At 31.2% G+C, this 18,877-nt stretch overlaps 1 protein-coding gene across 1 annotated transcript in view; it reads right to left on the reverse strand.

Annotated features, from left to right (window-relative positions):
- Positions 1–18,360, reverse strand: part of LOC123655719 (multidrug resistance-associated protein 1) — a 45,885-nt gene extending 27,525 nt beyond the window's left edge. The window contains exons 1-8 of the mRNA XM_045591474.1: positions 18,231–18,360; positions 17,324–17,629; positions 9,622–9,888; positions 9,357–9,550; positions 9,097–9,282; positions 7,765–8,019; positions 6,818–7,058; positions 3,672–3,809 (exon numbers count right to left, since the gene is read on the reverse strand). Of these exons, the coding sequence (XP_045447430.1) occupies positions 3,672–3,809; positions 6,818–7,058; positions 7,765–8,019; positions 9,097–9,282; positions 9,357–9,550; positions 9,622–9,888; positions 17,324–17,629; positions 18,231–18,278 (1,635 nt within the window). The 5' untranslated portion in view covers positions 18,279–18,360. The remainder of the gene's footprint in view (positions 1–3,671; positions 3,810–6,817; positions 7,059–7,764; positions 8,020–9,096; positions 9,283–9,356; positions 9,551–9,621; positions 9,889–17,323; positions 17,630–18,230) is intronic.
- Positions 18,361–18,877: the final 517 nt, after the last annotated feature.

The following is an 18,877-nucleotide window of genomic DNA, read 5'->3' on the forward strand; positions in this document are numbered from 1 at the left end:
ATTACTAAACCGATATGGATGAACTTTTCTTTTACTGAATCTCTTGTAGGTAATTGAAAAGCTAGATAAAAACAGAGTGAGCTGTAAGTCGGCAAAATTATCTTCGAGGAAAATCGTTGTCAGATGAAAAATCAGTCATTTTTAGTCATAGCTTCATAAGCTATTATTAAAATTTAACATATACATATAATCACGCCTCTTTCCCGTAGGGGTAGGCAGAGACCACTTCTTTCCACTTGCTACGATCCTTACATACTTCTTTCGCCTCGTCCACTTTCATTATTCCCTTCATACATGCTCTTCGGTTTAGGGTACTCTTGACCTGGCCCTTTTCCAAGACGTCCCTTATTTGGTCTCGGAACGTCCGCCTAGATCTACCCCTTCCAACCCTTCCATCCACACTCGCCTTACACACTTTTTTCGTCAATCGTTCTTCACTCATTATCTCGACATGACCAAACCACCTGAGTATACCTTTCTCAATTTTTGTCACTACATCATCTTTCAGATCACAACGTTTCCTTATCTATTTCTTATCCTGTCACTCAGTTTAACTCCTTTCATACTTCTTAACGCTCTCATCTCAACTGCATTTATTCTGCTTTCATGTTCCATCTGCCATACCCAACTTTCACTTCCGTACATGAGTGTCGGAACCAACATCTCCCCCGTGCACAGCCAAACGAGCCTTGTTATACACCTCTCGACTGCTCATAAACGAGTGCAAAGCTCCATTCACCCTGTTTCCTGCATTCACTCTTCTTTCAATATCACTCTCACACTTCCCATTTATTTATTTATTTATTTAATTAGAACCACCAACAGAATTGCATGTTTAAAAAATTTACAATTAGATATATGCAAAGGTATTAAGTATATACATGTAATTCCTCTTAAAGGTAGTTACAGCATGCGCTTTAGACAATTGAGTCATTAGCATCAAAAGATTTTAAACATATAGGATTTAAATTAAAAAAAAATACATACAAAACTAAATACATAACTATTACTATTATAAATTAAGATAAGTTAATATTAGTGCTACATAACTTTTGATTTGAGGAATCAAATGACTTTAATAGTTTCTTTTTAAATACAGCTAAGTTATCTGCAAAGATGTCTAATGACTTGTTTTTAACTGTAAATTCTCTGTAGAGCCTACTCAGTCTAGGGATGAGGGAATAATAACCGAGGTTTGTTCTCTGGGTTTTATAAGCAAATAGTGAAAGGGGATATCGTGGTATGCGAGAGGGAACGTTAATTGAAATTTTGCTTAGGAGTTCTGAATTATCCACAGTTCCATTCACTAGTTTGTGTAAGAATACCATATCAAGTAGCTTGCGCCGGTTAGAGAGTGAGTTTAACCGAAACTTATTTAGCCGTGAGTAGTAGGGCATTCTTTTGTCCTGTCCAATAGAATAAAATTGCGTAAACCGTCTCTGTATACTTTCCAATCTATCTTTATGGGTCTGGTAGTTAGGGTTCCAAATGAGCGTTCCATATTCTAGCTTACTCCTTACTAATGTAGTGAATAAAATTTTTTTGGTTTTCAGTTTTTTAAATTGTTTAGAATTTCTAAAAATAAACCCCAACATCTTGTGTGCAGACCTGCATATGTTATCAATATGTACATTATAACGTAACTTACCATCAATAGTGATACCTAAATCGCGAACATACTCCAATTTCTGTAATTGGTGCGTACCAATAAAATATTTTCCCTCAACCAAAAATCGTTTACGTGTGAAAGTAATATATGAACATTTGGAAGGGTTAAGCTCCATTCCATTTAACTTACACCATTCGAAAACTCTATTGATATCTTCTTGTAAAGACTTAACGTCATGCTTATTTGTAATTTCTTTAGCAAGCTTTAAATCGTCAGCATAAATTAAACATTTGGAATTCTTGATGCAATTAGTAATGTCGTTAATGAAAACATTAAATAGTAATGGTCCCAAAATTGATCCTTGAGGAACACCAGACACAGCGAGATAAAATAGAGAATTGTGACCTTTGATAACTACGTATGAGCGTCTGTTGGCTAAATATGAAGAAATCCAAGACAAAAGAGGCCCTCCTATGCCAAAAGTTGAGAGTTTTGCCACCAGCAGTTTGTGGTTTACCCTGTCAAATGCTTTTGAGAAATCTGTGTAAACTGCATCGACTTGTCTACACGCATCTATAGATGTTGTAACGAAGTTCATGAAATTAGCTAGATTTGTTATGGTAGATCTACAGTCAATAAATCCGTAATAATAATAATAATTAATAATCCATCTCTTGTAAACTTTGAACCCAGATTCACAAACTCATTCACCTGTTCAATTTGTTCATCTTTAATCACTATATTGCAGTCTGTCACTGTCTCATCTCTTTCAAACACCATCACTTTCGTCTTCTTTACATTCATCTTCATTCCCTTTCTTACAAAGGCTCCACTCATATTAGTCACCATCTCCTGCAACTCCTCGGGCGAAGACGCAAGTAATACTTGATCATCAGCATAGAGAAGAGATTTGAAGAGTAATTCATTCTCAACCCATTTTCATTCTCTTTTAAATCTCTCAAACAATTTAATTTAATTAATCAAATAAAAAAAAAACAAAAATTTTAAAATGATATCAATATTGCCTCTACAGTAGATAAGCGAATACGCGTTTTGCAATATCATCTGACACATACAATTTCTAATATGACAATCAATTTACAAAGTCAGTAAAATTATCTTCGAGGTATCGTTATCAGATGAAAAATCAGACATTTTTAGTCATAACTTCATTAGCTATTATTAAAATTTTAAATTATATCAATATTGCCTCTACAGTAGATAAGCGAATAATTTTGCAGTATCATCTGACACATACAATTTTTAATATGACAATCAATTTACAAATTCGGTAACATTATCTTCGAGGTATCGTTATCAGATGAAAAATCAGTCATTTCTAGGTCATAACTTCATAAGCTATTATTAAAATTTAAAATGATATCAATATTGCCTCTACAGTAGATAAGCGAATACGCGTTTTGCAGTATCATCTGACACATACAATTTCTAATATGACAATCAATTTACACGCTATATAAAAAAAATTGTGTAAATGATTTTTTTATTCGTACTGTAAAAATTATAATCCTTTTAACTTCATACGTACGAATATTGCATGAAAATAAAGATTTTAAGTTTCTGAAAAAGAACTAAAAAACTATATATATATATTTTTATTTATTTAACTAGGTCGGCAAATAACCGTACGGCTCACTTGATGGTCAGCGATTACTGTAGCTTATACACATCTGCAACACCAGAAGTATCGCAAGCGTGTTGCCAGCCCTATCGCCAATTCCCCCCAGGAGCTCTGGTCACCTTACTCACCAACAGGAACACAACACTGCTTGAAAACAGTATTATTTAGCTGTGATCTTCTGTAAGGTCGAGGTACTACCCCAGTCGGGCTGCTCCATATTTTTAAGCTAGAAATTTCCTGCTTTGCCCAGTGTCAGTTCATCATCTATAGTCGATACTAAAGAGTATATTTGTAAATATTTTTTAATTTCATTACAATGTATTAAAGAAGACAATGTACTTCCTTAAAAAAGATAGTCTAAGCTTATTTTTGTTGCTTAAGAGTTACAAAATTATATGTATACATAACATTAGTACTTACCAAGAACGGAGCGCAAGACCAGATAAATGAAGTAGCGGAATTTAGATAGGCGGTTTGTTTCAATACTTTCATTTCTGCATTCCTAATTTTAAGTATTTGCTCTTCAAAACTAGGTTCCCATGCATACATTTTAAGTACCTAAAACAAAAACAGGTAATTTTATTTTTATTCGAAGTCATAATAACACACTTCAGAATGTAATAGTGCTTGACTGTTACCCTAAGTTTTATAAGGTTGTGCCTTGTGGTATGTCACAATTATACAGACCGTTCTGTATAGTTGTCACAGGACATTTATTAAACTTTTATAGTTGAATTTACATAAATTATTTTTCAATTTCGCAGACTTTTTATTTCATTACAATTTTGTTAGATTCATATAATCTGATACAGCCTAAAAATTACCGTATTTCCAGGAACTAAAAGATATATTACTGATTCAATGTTTTCACATAACGCAATAATAATTATTACTTAAGGAATGCCATTAAATATTAAGTTGTATTACTTAATGTTACATAAATTAAAGTTGTATCCTTTAAATTGCCCTTTCAAACTCGTTCAGAAGCTTGTTCTCAGAATCATCCAGAAGCCTGTCATCGTATATAAAAAAAATATATAAAAAATAAAAAATTAGTCAATTTTCGAAAATAACTAATTCCCTTGAAAAGCATCGCTTAGATACAATAAAGATATCTGATAACGCATTGACCTTGAACGACATTTGGCTCAATGAAAATTCTGTGTAACAGATATTGATATTATTATCAGATAGATTATTGAGATGATATCAAAATATTTGCGCAATATTACAGCAAGAAAACTGATTATTCAAACAATACCTTTTTTTATTCATAACCTTTTATTACAATTTTATGAGGAGGAAAAATATTTAATGATTGTTATGTTGGCAATAGTAGGGCCCGTTTCACACATGTTATTATATACAACTTGTTAAGTACAACTTTTTATTTCGCATGATGCGAATAGAACATTAGACAGGTAAAGTTCAGTTTTATGGTGAAACTGAAGAGTATTGAAACTTCGACCAGAAGTTTGATTAGATAGTGTCATATGTCAGATCTAGCTCGTATACTGATAAAAAGTGATTGATATGCCAGTGGTGCAACAAAATAGAACAAAAAAAAAACAACTTAGCCGGTTAGTGGCAACATTTCAGAGGAATGAGGAAAGCCTTTCTTAAAATATGATGCAAAATATTATAAAATAGAACATCATTTTAACTTACTCTATCTACAATACAAAAATGAAAATAATCTATTTTTCCCTTGGGCACGCTAAAAATTTAGAACTACTTTACCGATTTTATCCACACTTTTTTAAAGTTCTAATACTTTGTACAAGGTTCTACGGAATGCAAATTTATGAAAATTGGAAAACTTCATATAACGTAAAGATTATTTCAATGTTAACGTTAAGGTGTCTGGATTTAGTGCGACAGTATTTTATGTCACCAACCCGCCTGCCCAGCGTGGTGACTATTCGCAACGAACATGAGTTCACGCCATTTTTGGCGCGAACTTGTGAAGGCCTATGTCCAGTAGTGGACTGCGATAGGCCCAAGTGATGATGAGTATTATACGTCAGATATTACCAATTTTAAAATAAAACACAATTTTCTTTAAAAAGTAACGGCGAAGTTTCTTTCCGATTCGGAGATTTTTCCGATTTCCGATGCAGAATCTAAATTCTGAATCGGTGATAGCTCCAACTTTATATAATTAAGAAAAATATAACGTAATTTTTTATTTTGGTTTTCCGTTTGATCACTCCTAAGACGGGACAACCTGTCGGGTCAGCTAGAAGAATTAAAATATCAAACATCAAAAGGCTCACCTGATAGCGAGCGATTACCGTAGCTTACAGACACTTGCAATAAACACTGTTTGCACTAAAAGCATTGCAAGCGTGTTGCAGACTCTACCCCGAATCCAGGAACTCTGGTCACCTTACTCACCACAGAAACACAACCCTGCTTGAAAGTAGTATTATTAAAAATTTACAACTCAAAAATTTAGAAGTCAATATTTACCCAAGTCGGGCTGCTCCAGATTTTGAACAGGATATTTCCTGCTGTGCCCTACCTCAGTTAAAATATAATTATTTTCTAAAATTGGATTCAAAGTTTTCGTAATGCAAATATTGACACTATTTAATACTGTTAATTCCAAACTTCACGTCATCATTACTACGCCACATTATTATTTGTTAACAGATAAATGGTTTTGAAAATATGCGTTCAAATTTCTTGATTAGATTGTAGACAAGCAAATAGTAAATTATTTTTATGCAAGAACCAATAAAAATAAAATAAATATATTTTGAAATTAATGATTTTTAAAAATTTAATTTCCAGTTGTGAAGTAGTATCAAGTATATTTACACATGAAAAAATGTCAACGGTGTATCGAAAATTCCCCATTTTCGTCAAAAAACCCCATAAAGTAATATATATCACTATATAACAACAGTTATTGTGGAATATATGGGTGCAAATGTGTCTATTAGTATCGTGAACCTAATTCAATAATTAATGTGAAACAGACCATGTTTGTAAGATATGTCTGATACAAAATACGAGTAAATGACAATACATTTAGGATGTTTATGAATGCTATTCTACCTGTATTTTTCTGTGTATTTTTCATCTGCAATCTTGTCTTTTTATCTTACTTTACAATATTTCATTTTACACGACTTATTGATGCCCGTTATTAGTCAGAACAAATGAATTTCTTTACAAAGACCGACAGAACTTTACTTATGTCTATATTTCCGACTCGATTCGATACCACATATCAAGAGGTAATTTTCAAGTATACCCCTAATTTACATTTTTTTAAACATTTTTCAGACGCTTCTGGAGATTGGGACGGAATTACTTTCTTATAAACCTAATATAATTCAAATTCCCATTATTATGTCATTCATCTTCCACAATTTTAAGTTCGTCTGTCATTTAAAAAAAATAGCTTATCGTAGTAAACTTTACTTTTAAATGTTGGTGTACGTAAAAAATATACCATACCTTATAAATAACATTTTTAGATTAACTAATGACTATTAAAACCAATAAAGTTATTTAAAATTTATTTCAAATAGCCAAATAGGGTTATGATAACTTACCTTGATTCCATTCAAAACTTCATTCATTAATTTGACCCTTTCATCTTTGTATTTCATTTGTTTTATCTGTAACGTTTTTACTCTGTTTGCTATCAAGCCGTTAACCGGTATAAGTACTATCATCACAGCTAAACCTGCTAATACAGAAGGACCAAGAATACCCCAAAGGAAATACAAAGCTAATGCTATCTGGAGAGGAGCTGACCATATCATGTTTAAGTACGCTGTCAACTCGATGAATCTAAAACAAAGTCAATGTTATTATAATACTAGCTTTTACCCACTTCTTTGCTCGCATCGATGTTTTTTTTTTTTTTAAATAAAAGTATCCGATGTTACCTCCAAGAATATATGTCCAAAATTTAATGTTGATCGGTTAAGTAGTTTTCGTGTGAAAGCGTAACAAACAAACTTACTCATTATACAGATTACATTAACATTTATAATATTACTAGCTTTTTCCCGCGGCTTCGCTCGCATGAATTTTCTTTTCACAAAAAGATCCTATGTTACTTCTAATACCTCTAAGAATATGTGTACAAAGTTTCGCAATGATCGGTTCAGTAGTTTTTGCGTGAAATCAAAAGAAATAAACTTACATTCACACATATAATATTATTAGGGATAGCAGAGATTGGGTTAATATCTAAGCATACAAAATCAGTTAAATAGAATTACAGTAGAGTAGTTTAGGCACAATATAAGTTTTGCGACATGGTTGTTTATTTGCGTTTCATTTTAGCTAATATGAACTCTAAGGTATCGCGATAAGTCTTTGATTTCTTTGTTTTTGGCTTCAAATATCGCCAGAATAGAAGGGACATCTTTGCCATTATTACATAGAAATGAGAAGACATGTAGGAGTTATATTGGTGCGGTTGAGATTATAGCCTTAATTCAATTTTGAAGACTATTAAAATAGTAGGCTTTAGTTAAATATATCTCACCTCTGAGCATCAACAGCCATCAGGTTGACAATTTCACCGACGGTCGACTCCTTCCTGGCCGAATTCGATATACGGAGTGATTTCCTGTATATGGCGCTCGTGAGTGCCGTTCTTATCCTCATACCAACGAGGTACATTCTTGTGAAGTAATGAGCAAGTAACGTCGTCTGAGCGGTCGCGCACGCAAACAGACCCAGAGCGTACAAGTAACCCTTCCATACCGCTTCTTTACCTTCCACGAATCCTATAAGTAGTCTAACAAAGTACATATTAATTACAGGGATACGTCATGAATATTTTTACAGAGAATTTCACCTTAACAAATATGTTAAAACGTTGACCAAGTCTACTAATTAATGTTTCAGAACAATATTTCCTTTACTATATACATTTAAACATTTTTAAGTTGGCACAAAATCTACTAACTAAATTTTAGTGCTAATTAATATTAACCATCGAATACATCACATTTAGCTGGACCTTATTAATCTTAGGAAGGTAATATAGTAGAAATGTATAGGTATAGTAGAAAGGTGCTTTCTGTTCCTCGGGTTGCGGGTTCGATTCCCGCCTGAGTCTGGGTGTAATATTTGTATTTATATATGTGATATTTCTATGTATATTTATCAAAGATATATATATATATATATATATATATATATATATATCTTTAGTAATATCACTCGGCTATTACCTATAACAAGCATTAACTTGCTTCCCATAGGAACAGACGATCGCGTGTGTATGTTATAAGATATTTATTTATTATGAAATAGTTTTTAAACTTATTTTAAAGGAAACTGTTGGTGATTGGACTGCAAGAGATTCAAACTTAAAATTAAGTAGAATTTTCAGATTCGGTTTTTTGGCAACATGTTGTGTTTCTTTGACAGCAACACCAAATAGTTATGGTGACTTATTATGTAAATAAATTTATTTATTTATTTAACAATTATTTAAACTAGGATAGCAAAAGGAAATAGCTCTTATAAACAATGCTGGTGAAAAGGCACTACTTATCCCATGATGGAATATATATATTATCTGGTCAGTGTCAATCATAAAGACTCAGCCAGTTTTTAAACTCAATTATTTCAATTCAGGAGATTAATTTCAAGTGGGCATCTTCAAATATAATTTTTTTTCACAATATATTTCAGATGCTTCAACTGAGGATTGCAACCTCTTGTATAATGTAAATTCCTAAATAATAATATTAAGTTTGTCCCTATTTTGAAAAGAGACATTACACATCCACTTTGAAACATTGTTGATGTGTAAATCGTGAAAATTAGTACTAACTAGTTGTGAAAATCACAGTGTTTTCCTTACTTGAGCAGTTGAGGAGAGAGGAACATAAACGTGTCGTTGATCAATTTAAGGAGAGCCCCGAACAGAAATTGGCCTCCAAATGCGAGGCAAAGTGCTGGCAGAATCGACGCGGGTTTCCTTTCCTTGTCCGGCTTGAAATTCACACTGGCCGATGTCTTGCTGTATGTTGCTTTTGGACCATTGGCGCTGCGAAAATTTAAAACATATACCTTCACCCTTTAATTTGATAAGTTCCAAGCACCTTTTTTATTTATACATACATTTCCTTTTTCTTCAGCGTTCTCTCCCAAAATTTATCAAATTTCGGCACGACCTCCTTCGACGAATCCGGTGGGTTCAAGGCCCAGAGATCACTTTCTGTTAAACTTCTGCGGAACCCGGTAAGAGCTAGCGGATCGAACCAACTGAACGTTAAACGGCTCGGGAAGCCAGATGCACTTTCTGGACATTGATTCTAGAAATTATTTTATGGTCAATCAATCTGCTAACTATAAAGACTAAAACATGTTTAAAAATATTATTTACCTTTTCAAATATATATGGCGAATCCCTCGGTGGTAAGTCCGCGAAACAGTTGAGTAGAAACATTAATACAATCAACGGATAGTATATTACGTAGCTAACAAAATTATATTGTACATTTTCATCTTCTGCTAATCTATAGTGCGCCATTATCTCAGATCTAAGCTGAGGTATTCCCGCTAAAACTAAGAGAAACCAGAAGAAAAATAGCACCCCTGAGGCTCTCATTCCATACTTTCTATTGTAATACAGCAACGTTGCTGATAATATCTGAAAAAATAAATCAGATAAGTACTTTTGCTATATAATTGTTATATACAATTATTTTAATTTTATATTATAGATTACATTAACATAAATTAAATCATGTCAATGCCAACCGCTTTAAATAAAATAAAATCGACCGATGACATCACAATATTACAGTGGTGTCGATGAGTAACCTTTAATATTTTTTAAATATAATTATTATAAAAAGTAAGTATAGTTAATAAACAAGGATGTACTAATTGATAGTAAATATTGTTGCATAAAAAACATAAAGGTGATCTTAGTAGATGTTCATCATTACATTATAGACAATTTGGACAGTTCGACGAACCAAACATCTTATTTAGTAAAATCGATTGCACCGCTGCATTGATACGTGTGATTGTACCATAACGTTATTTTGATGTCACTAAATTATACCTATTTATTTTATATTTTTAATTAAAATTAAATTGATTGATATAATCTATTTTAAAAATATAATATAATAGAGAAGGCCTATGCGTTTAGGATGACTATGTATTTGTTTATGAGTACAAACGAATTTTCCGATTTATTTCGGTATCGATTTTAATCATTTTTAAGGTTTTGTTTTTATAAAGGGTCCATGATCCATATGGTTTTAAAACGCTTGGAAGCGCTTCACTAAACACTGAAGTATATAATATACTAAAAACTTTCTTCAAAACGGTTGGCTGCCTTTGTTACGGTATTTTTTTAATTTCGAGATTCTTGGTCGATATTTAGTGATTAGAGCGTTGTCTTGACTGGGAGCGGTGCAGTGAACATGTTTTACTCATTAATATTTTAGCGTAGCCTACTTTTTGAGGTCAGTTGCGTATTTTTCGCGTGGACTATCCAAATCAATGCGCTTTTAAATAACGAGCTTTAAATTGATAACAAAGTTTCTTAAGAATAGGTTTGAGTATAGAACTACTAGTAGACCATGTTTAAACGATTTGATAACTTCGTAGCTTACCAATTATTGACTATTTGGACAAAAAAACCTTAAAACAATATACGTAATGAACGCTTGACGTTTTTGTTATAAGTATAACGTAAATAAATTTACTGAAGCAAGAATAATTTTTCAGATTTGATTTCTAATCTAATATCAACGACTTAAGAAAAACTAAAACCTTGAAGATTTTAGTAATTATTATATATTTTACTCCATAATTATTTATCCAAAAAAGGACTCTAGGCCGTATCTTAATAAATATTCAGATGAGATTATTTTACGAAATACAATCAGCCCGTTACATCCCACTGCTATAAATATAGGCCTCTTTCTCCATATAGGAGATTATTTTAATTAAACTTTAAAATATAATTGAGGAAATAATATTTTTAAAAACTTAACTATTAGGTGAAACAACAGGTTATATTTAGAATCCGTCCGAGATTTAACAAAACACTATATTTATATTTAGAAATCGTGTTAGTGGTAGAGTAAAATATTTGGAATAGACGAAGAATCAAAAGGGGCAATAAACATAAATATTCAATAAATGTAGGTACTATTAATAAAGAAGAAACGAAGTCCGTACGTTCAAGGTCACGGGCAGCTGCTAGTAATTATCTAGTATAAATTTTTTAAAGGGCCTGCACGCATACGCAACCCAGCATAATGTGCGTAATATATAAATGTACTATCCCACTATTACGTATATTTCGGAACGACCTCGTCATTAGTAATGGCTAGTGTTGCGAGTGTTGTTTTATTTCGAAGCAAACTATTAATAAACTTTTACCGAATATTAACTAGAATGTGAAATGTGTCGTTTGATGTCAGTAGCCCAGTTTTTAAACTCAAAAAACGATTTGCTTGCAAATCGTTAAATTTTAAACACGATCTAATCAAAATTAAATTTTTATTTTTTGATATAGGAACAGGGCTTTATTGGTGTCTCCCTATAAAACAAAATATCCAAATTTTAGTACAGAACCATTCAACATTTTTTTCTCAAACTACTTCTTATGTTTTTACATTAAATTTCCAAAATTAATTTCCGACGTGACAACGTGCGTGGTCGATACTAATAAGTAAGTCCATCATACTTAGTGGAGTGGAGGTAGCTGTAACGTTCTTAGTATTTAGCCCAATTCATTAAGATCCTCGGCGCGCTCGATCACATTTGATTTACGGCCGAACCCAATATTCAGTCTATCTCTGGTTATGTCCTACTAGAGACAGAAATATCTATCTATCATTCATTTTACTGACCCAATAAACTTGTCGACGATAGGCAATCTTATCCTTCAAAGCTATCTATCGACGAGAGGGAGGATAGCTTACCAGAGATAACATTTCGTATGAAAATGACAGTATAAGCGTCCCAATAATAATAGAGTTCTATCTGTCAGTAACGTTGGTTATCTTTAGTAACAACAATATCCGATCTATGGTTTTCGGGGGATAACTAAGATTTATTAATTGCAAAAGTATTTTCTTTGTTTAAAATAAAATTAATTTCGAGTGAAAAATAATGGCAGACTCAAGTTCAAGTAGCAGTTCAAGTGATATTGCTCTTTTGCAACAATTAATTGAATAAAAATAATAAGTTTCTTGTGAAATAATACTTCCTTTACTCATCTTGTAATTAAAACAAACAATTTGGTGAATGATTGTATAATATGCAATGATTTGTATAATTTGAAATTTGATTTGTAAAAAAAAAAAAAAATACAAACGAAACGACGATTCAATAAAGCGTAATGGCGTCGTAGCGTCTTTTCGTGTCGTGTTAAAACGTTCCGTTACTAGATTTACCATGGATTCCATATTAAAATAATATCATTTATTATAAATTAAAAAGTCTATGTAAAAATTAATTTGTCCATATATTTATAAAACAAGATTACTTTAATATGAATAAAATTTGTATGACAAATTTAAATACTACAAAACATCTGTGTAACATAACTGAGGCCGTCTTTGACGCTGCGTATACTGGAATGTAAGGAAGAGTTCAGGTAGCCGGTCTATCTACAGCTAACTGGAGATAGTAGTCCCCTATGCGAATTATTGGGACAACTACAAAGGATAGATAGTTAGTTATTAGCAGTCGATGATAACTACCTATCTCTATCTTTAGATTGAATATTGGGTTCGGCCGATAGTGTTCAGCTTCATCGAGACATACGTTAATAGTACGATTAATTAGTTACTTAACCGCAGAACCGAAGAGCACCGTTATTATTTTATTACCAAATGTTTATTTTACACTCATCTTGACTTTGAATATATGAAGGCTACAGTTAAGGTAATTGAGATATTATACATAATGATACAGATGGCACATTGAATAGAGGACGGGTTCAAAACTCAAATTCAAGTTGGCAAGAACAACGGTCTAACCTACCAGCTTCATGCGAGATAACCAATATGATCCAGCGATGGAAAGTACTAACTAGTAACTGTTACTAATTACATTAAATACGTATTATATTTGAGTGTAACGGTTTATGTACTTCCCAATTTACTTGATCCATAAGTATATAGAGAACTAGGAGAACCTTCTTGAATGATAAACTAATAAAAAATTTTTTAACGTCATATACAGAATGGTTACGAGCAAGAGAAAAAAAAAATTAAACCACATATGCTAGATACTATATCTAAGTTATGTATAAGAATCAGTCAAACAGAACAGTACTTGAAGTTACGTTGTAAAAGTCGTGTCTAAATTAGCTTTTATTCTGTATATATTGTTCCTATTTGAATTTTTTTATTTATACACCTATAGTTAATTTATTGTCTCATGCTTATATTTACCTATATCTATTGTATGATTCCAAAAATATATGATTTCAAAAAGAGCTCGAATTTACGTAAAGTAATATCATAGCCGGGTGTAAAATTATTTTAATTTGATACGCTATTCCTTCATAAGACTTATGTATAAGAAGAACTACCAATTTTGGCTTGGAAAAAATATCATAAAACGTAATTAACTAAATAGAATGCAAATATACATGCATGGACAAGTAAATATTAACTTAACAGTAATGAAAAAGAAATATCAAAAAGCAAACGAAAAGTATACTATTGCAACATATTTCGCCACAGCGGTATCTGATAACAAAAATACAATTCATATCCTTATGTATGTATTACTTATATAATGTATCATAAATCTAATATTATTATTTATCTAAAATTAATTCCGTCTTTACGGAAAAGCAACACCTACAATATAATGTAGTATAAAACTTTTACTTAACATCTGATAGGTATAAGATGAATAAACCGGGAATCGCAACTCTTTGAGGAATACTAAATCGCTTGTATTAATAAATGTACACCTAATAAAAAATAAAAAGTACGTTTCCAAACGTAACGATTAGGTTATGGGTTATTAACACGATTAATTTTAGAGGCGTAGCTAATGTTGTGCATATCGTTTTCGTAGGAGCCTTATTGCCGCAATACAAGATATAAGAGTAATAAAGTAACAATAGAGGATACAAGTAAGGACGATTTTTTATTTTGTAATTGGATACTTAAACGACACATTTTATAGAAATCTACATATTATTTTAATTTTAGTGATGACGACGTATTTGGATGGATATTTCTTCCCACAATTTAAAAATAATTAAGATAGAAACTCAACGGACCTTAGTGGGATAAGAATCTTGTATCGAAAATCTAGAAGTATACACAACAACGCCTAACAACGGCAAATTTGGCTTATACAAATATTTAAAAATATCGAAAATATTGATCGCAACCGTGACCTAGCGCTAGTACACCAGCCAATAGCTGTCAAAATACGTTGTCAAGTAACGAAAATCTTTCGAGACTTCATAGTCATATTTTCATTACTTTATTGAAATAAAGTAGAGTATATATTCTATATACAAATTTAGATACCCAGTAGAAGAGACCTGGCCGTGCTCTATAAAGTTACTAGTAGTAAAAATAATCATTTTTGCTACTAGTTCTTGTAACTAGCCCGTTGCATCCCAAACAATATACATATTTTTTTAGATAACTACAACTGTGAACCAAGTCACGATGACGTTATACATAATATGAAAGCTCAATGTTAAATCAACACACTCGAATAACACTCAACAATACGTAAACCATCGATTATTAGTTATTACATTATGATGGAACTACAATATGAATGTTTTTAAGAAGGCATTCAATGTGCCGTCCCAAGTTCTATTATAATAAAATAAATATACAAATAATTAATTAGTAGCTATTATCATATTTTAGTTAAAATAATATATTGGTAGAAGACCTAATAGAAAAACTATGTTATATAGGTAAAATGATATTGAAACGAGAATTAAGGAGGTCAATAATATTTATTTATTTTTTAGTTCTGCCGCCCGCACCACATAATTATATATTATTGTCAAAGTAGATAGACAACATTTTATTTTGTTATGCGCAGTTCGTCTTACTTTAGTCATATTAGAATATAAGAAAAAAATTAGGGTAAACATAATGTTTGATATTTTTCTGTAGGTGTTCTAATGATTTTATCAAAAGTCACCGTAGATAAACCCTGCGTAAGTTTTTTTTTACACGTGTATAAAGGTCGATACTAAGTTTTTTTTGTGTTGATTAACCTTAACCATTGATTTAACAAAAAACTACATGTACACGTTAACTAAAAATTTTATCATTTAAAACGTGATTTTAATCTGCTTAGACAATTTGATCGGGAGATATGTTTTTTATAATATCTTCTAATATATAAAATTCTCGTGTCGCGGTGTTTGTAGTTAAACTCCTCCAAAACGGCTTGACCGATTCTCATGAAATTTTGTGTGCATATCGGGTAGGTCTGAGAATCGAACAACATATATTTTTCATCCCCCTAAATGTTAAGGGTAATCAACCCCTATTTTTTTTTTTTTTTAGATAAATTATTTATTTTTTATTTTATTATGATTTGGCGTTGAAAAATACATACAACCCTAAATTTTCACTCTTCTACCACCAACCCCTATTTTTTATTTTTAAATAGCGTTTCGCGGCAAGACAACGTTTGCCGAGTCAGCTAGTATATATGATAAAATTATTACATTTTCGTTACCAACTTTTTTATAAAATTGGTCGCGCACTTCTATAACTTTTGATACTAAATTAATTTGGTTCTTTTCATAGAAAATTGTTTTTGATAAAGGAAAAATATAACATGAAATAATTTCAGCAGTCTTGACAGTAAATAGTATAGTTTTGTAGACTGTAGGTTTCTTAATGTAATCACAATAATATTTTATGGCGCTAGTATGACGGTTTTCATTACAGCCGGATTGAATTATATCAAATTTTTTGTCAAAAATTACGAGTGCGATTGAAATTAATGAAAAAAAAAAAAGAAAAACCCTATTTGCCGCGCTCTATGTGTAAACTAATCTTATTATATCTAGAACTTACGACCCGCCCCTGCTTCGCACGGTTGCAATGTTGATATTAAATATACTAAAGAATGTCTTTATAACTGTCCCTGCATTTTAATCTGTAATATATTCGAAAATATTCATTTAAGTTACATGCTGTAAGCGGCCATATTGATCTATATTGAATTTACAATGTATTTAAGGTACTTGATTGGAGTAAATAAGGCATTATTAAAAGATAAAAAAGGTTATTCTGGGTTATCCCTAAGAGATAGACATATACCATCGGAGACTTTTTTGTAGACCTTTTTAAGGTGTACAATACTGTAGTACATTACTTTCATCTATCTCGAAGGGTTCAGCCAGCGTTTGCAATGTTAGTGCAAATAAATGTGTTTATTTACGACATAACATTAGAAACCTCTAAAATTATCAGTGTTTCTTTACCGTATATACATAGATATACACCTTCCTCTGGAATTGCTCACACGCATCAAAATCCGTTGCATAGTTTTAAAGATCTACGTATACATATGGAGAGATAGACAGCGGGGAGTGACTATGTTTTATACTATGTAATAGTTATTATATTTATAAAGAATACCATAATTACTTTTAGAAGGAGCTTTTTTTAAGCTACAGTAATGTTATACACTATTTTTTATTTTTTTCTGTATCCCCTTTAAAAACAGATATTCTAGAGAATTGGTAGACCAACTTTTCTTCATTTTTTTTTTGTCGTTATGGCACGGGAACCCATTTACGGGTGATATCCAGGATGCCCGGGTAGGTATTCCTAGACCGTATGTCGGCTTCAGCACTTGGGGGTAAACAATAATATTGTGAACATAATATTTGGCATATAATTAAAAAAAAAAAACACTTCCTACAAGTAACTATTTTTATGATAAGGAGTTTTGTGAATTATAATAGACATTATTTATTCTAAAAATAATGATGTACCACTATTCTATTAGTAGTTCTCTAGTGATTACAACACAAAAAATATCCAAAAAGTATAGATAAAGCATAATTACAAATATAAAATAACAAAAAATGTACTTACAAATGTTAAAATCTTTACAATAGGGCAGTAGTAGTCTGCATTGAAAACCTCCACGTCTTCTTTTGATGAATTGTGAACAGTCACACCCAAATCCACAAATTTTAGAACTATCAAAATGCATGTTATCACTAATTTCGTAATGTTTAATATATTCCATGGTATATTTCTCTCTTTACTGTTTAAAATGTAATAAGCATCCAGTAAAGCAGCGACCCATAGGTATAAACAGGGTATCCAGACTAATACAGTTTTTTCAAAGCATGGTGTGAACTCAGGATTTTCTGTATACCATGTTAAATTGCTATCCTAAAAATTGTTAAATATTACAGGAACTATGTAGATTTCAACTAGTAAAATACAAATAAAAATTAGACAAATTTACTTTTGTTTATGAAGAATAGAACAGTTTTATTACCAGAACTAGCAATTTATTATACTGAAAAAACTAAACACAATTGAGATATTATGATACAAAAATTTAAACTTGTTTTTTTCATGGTCACAATACTATAATCGACATAAAATATCCGAGGTCATGGTCACTTGTGGTATTACAAGAAAAATAAAATATTAAGAACCTGTTAGGAAATAATTATTGCAATCAGTACCTATTTGTTGCAATTACAGTGTATTAAAATAATAATCTTCATAATTTTAATATTACATTTCTATCTGCTATGTACCTACATGATTATTTCGTAATACTTACTTTCAAAATTAATATATAATAATTTCATTACCAATCAGTAATCAGTAATATTTATATAATTTACATTACTATTAAAAACACTAAGTTTATTAAATGAAAGAAGAAAATTCTTAAATGCAATCATATTAATTAAATTTTAAATCCTATTGGATACCTATATAAAGGTGGTGGTAACGCGGGAGTCAAAGACCTACTTACCCAAAATTTAGATCCACAGAAGTCGTCGAGTGTGGAATTGTAAGCCATTATCGCGATTTAGAACAATTAATTGACTTTTCCATGTAACTGTTAACGTTTTCACTGTTTAAGTAATTCGAAAGCCCTTAGCAACAATTTCCGATCACTTTTTTAAAACTGTCAGCTACCATCCGCTGTTTAATATAATTGCACAATTATTTTGTTTTTACTAACAGTTGCATACACCTTTCTCACTAAATTTTATATTAAAGAGTCATTAATAATTTCAATACCAATAAAATATTTAACGACAACGTTGTAAAAATTTACAAAAAAAAGATTTTTGCCTCTAACCACAAAAATGTTGACTACTCTCCATCATACTACTCACCACAGCTAATAGCTAGGTATTCAGTATTCACGAAGACACGACCACAAAAACCATAGATTATAGACTTATATACTGGACAAAAACCTCGTATCGAGTGTTGTCGCTTAGTAAAACTACTTTCCTATAAGTAGTCTGGAACGAAATTATAGAGTACAGTTCAAAAATTCACTTGTTTTTAATAAAATTATTTTATAGGAAATAAAAATTGAGTTTACGTCTTTATAGAAAAAAAATCACTTGTATACAATTGCAAAGCTTATCTATCTTTATGAATTTA

The sequence above is a fragment of the Melitaea cinxia genome, chromosome 8 (genome assembly GCF_905220565.1).
Source record: "Melitaea cinxia chromosome 8, ilMelCinx1.1, whole genome shotgun sequence".
Lineage (NCBI taxonomy): Eukaryota > Metazoa > Arthropoda > Insecta > Lepidoptera > Nymphalidae > Melitaea > Melitaea cinxia.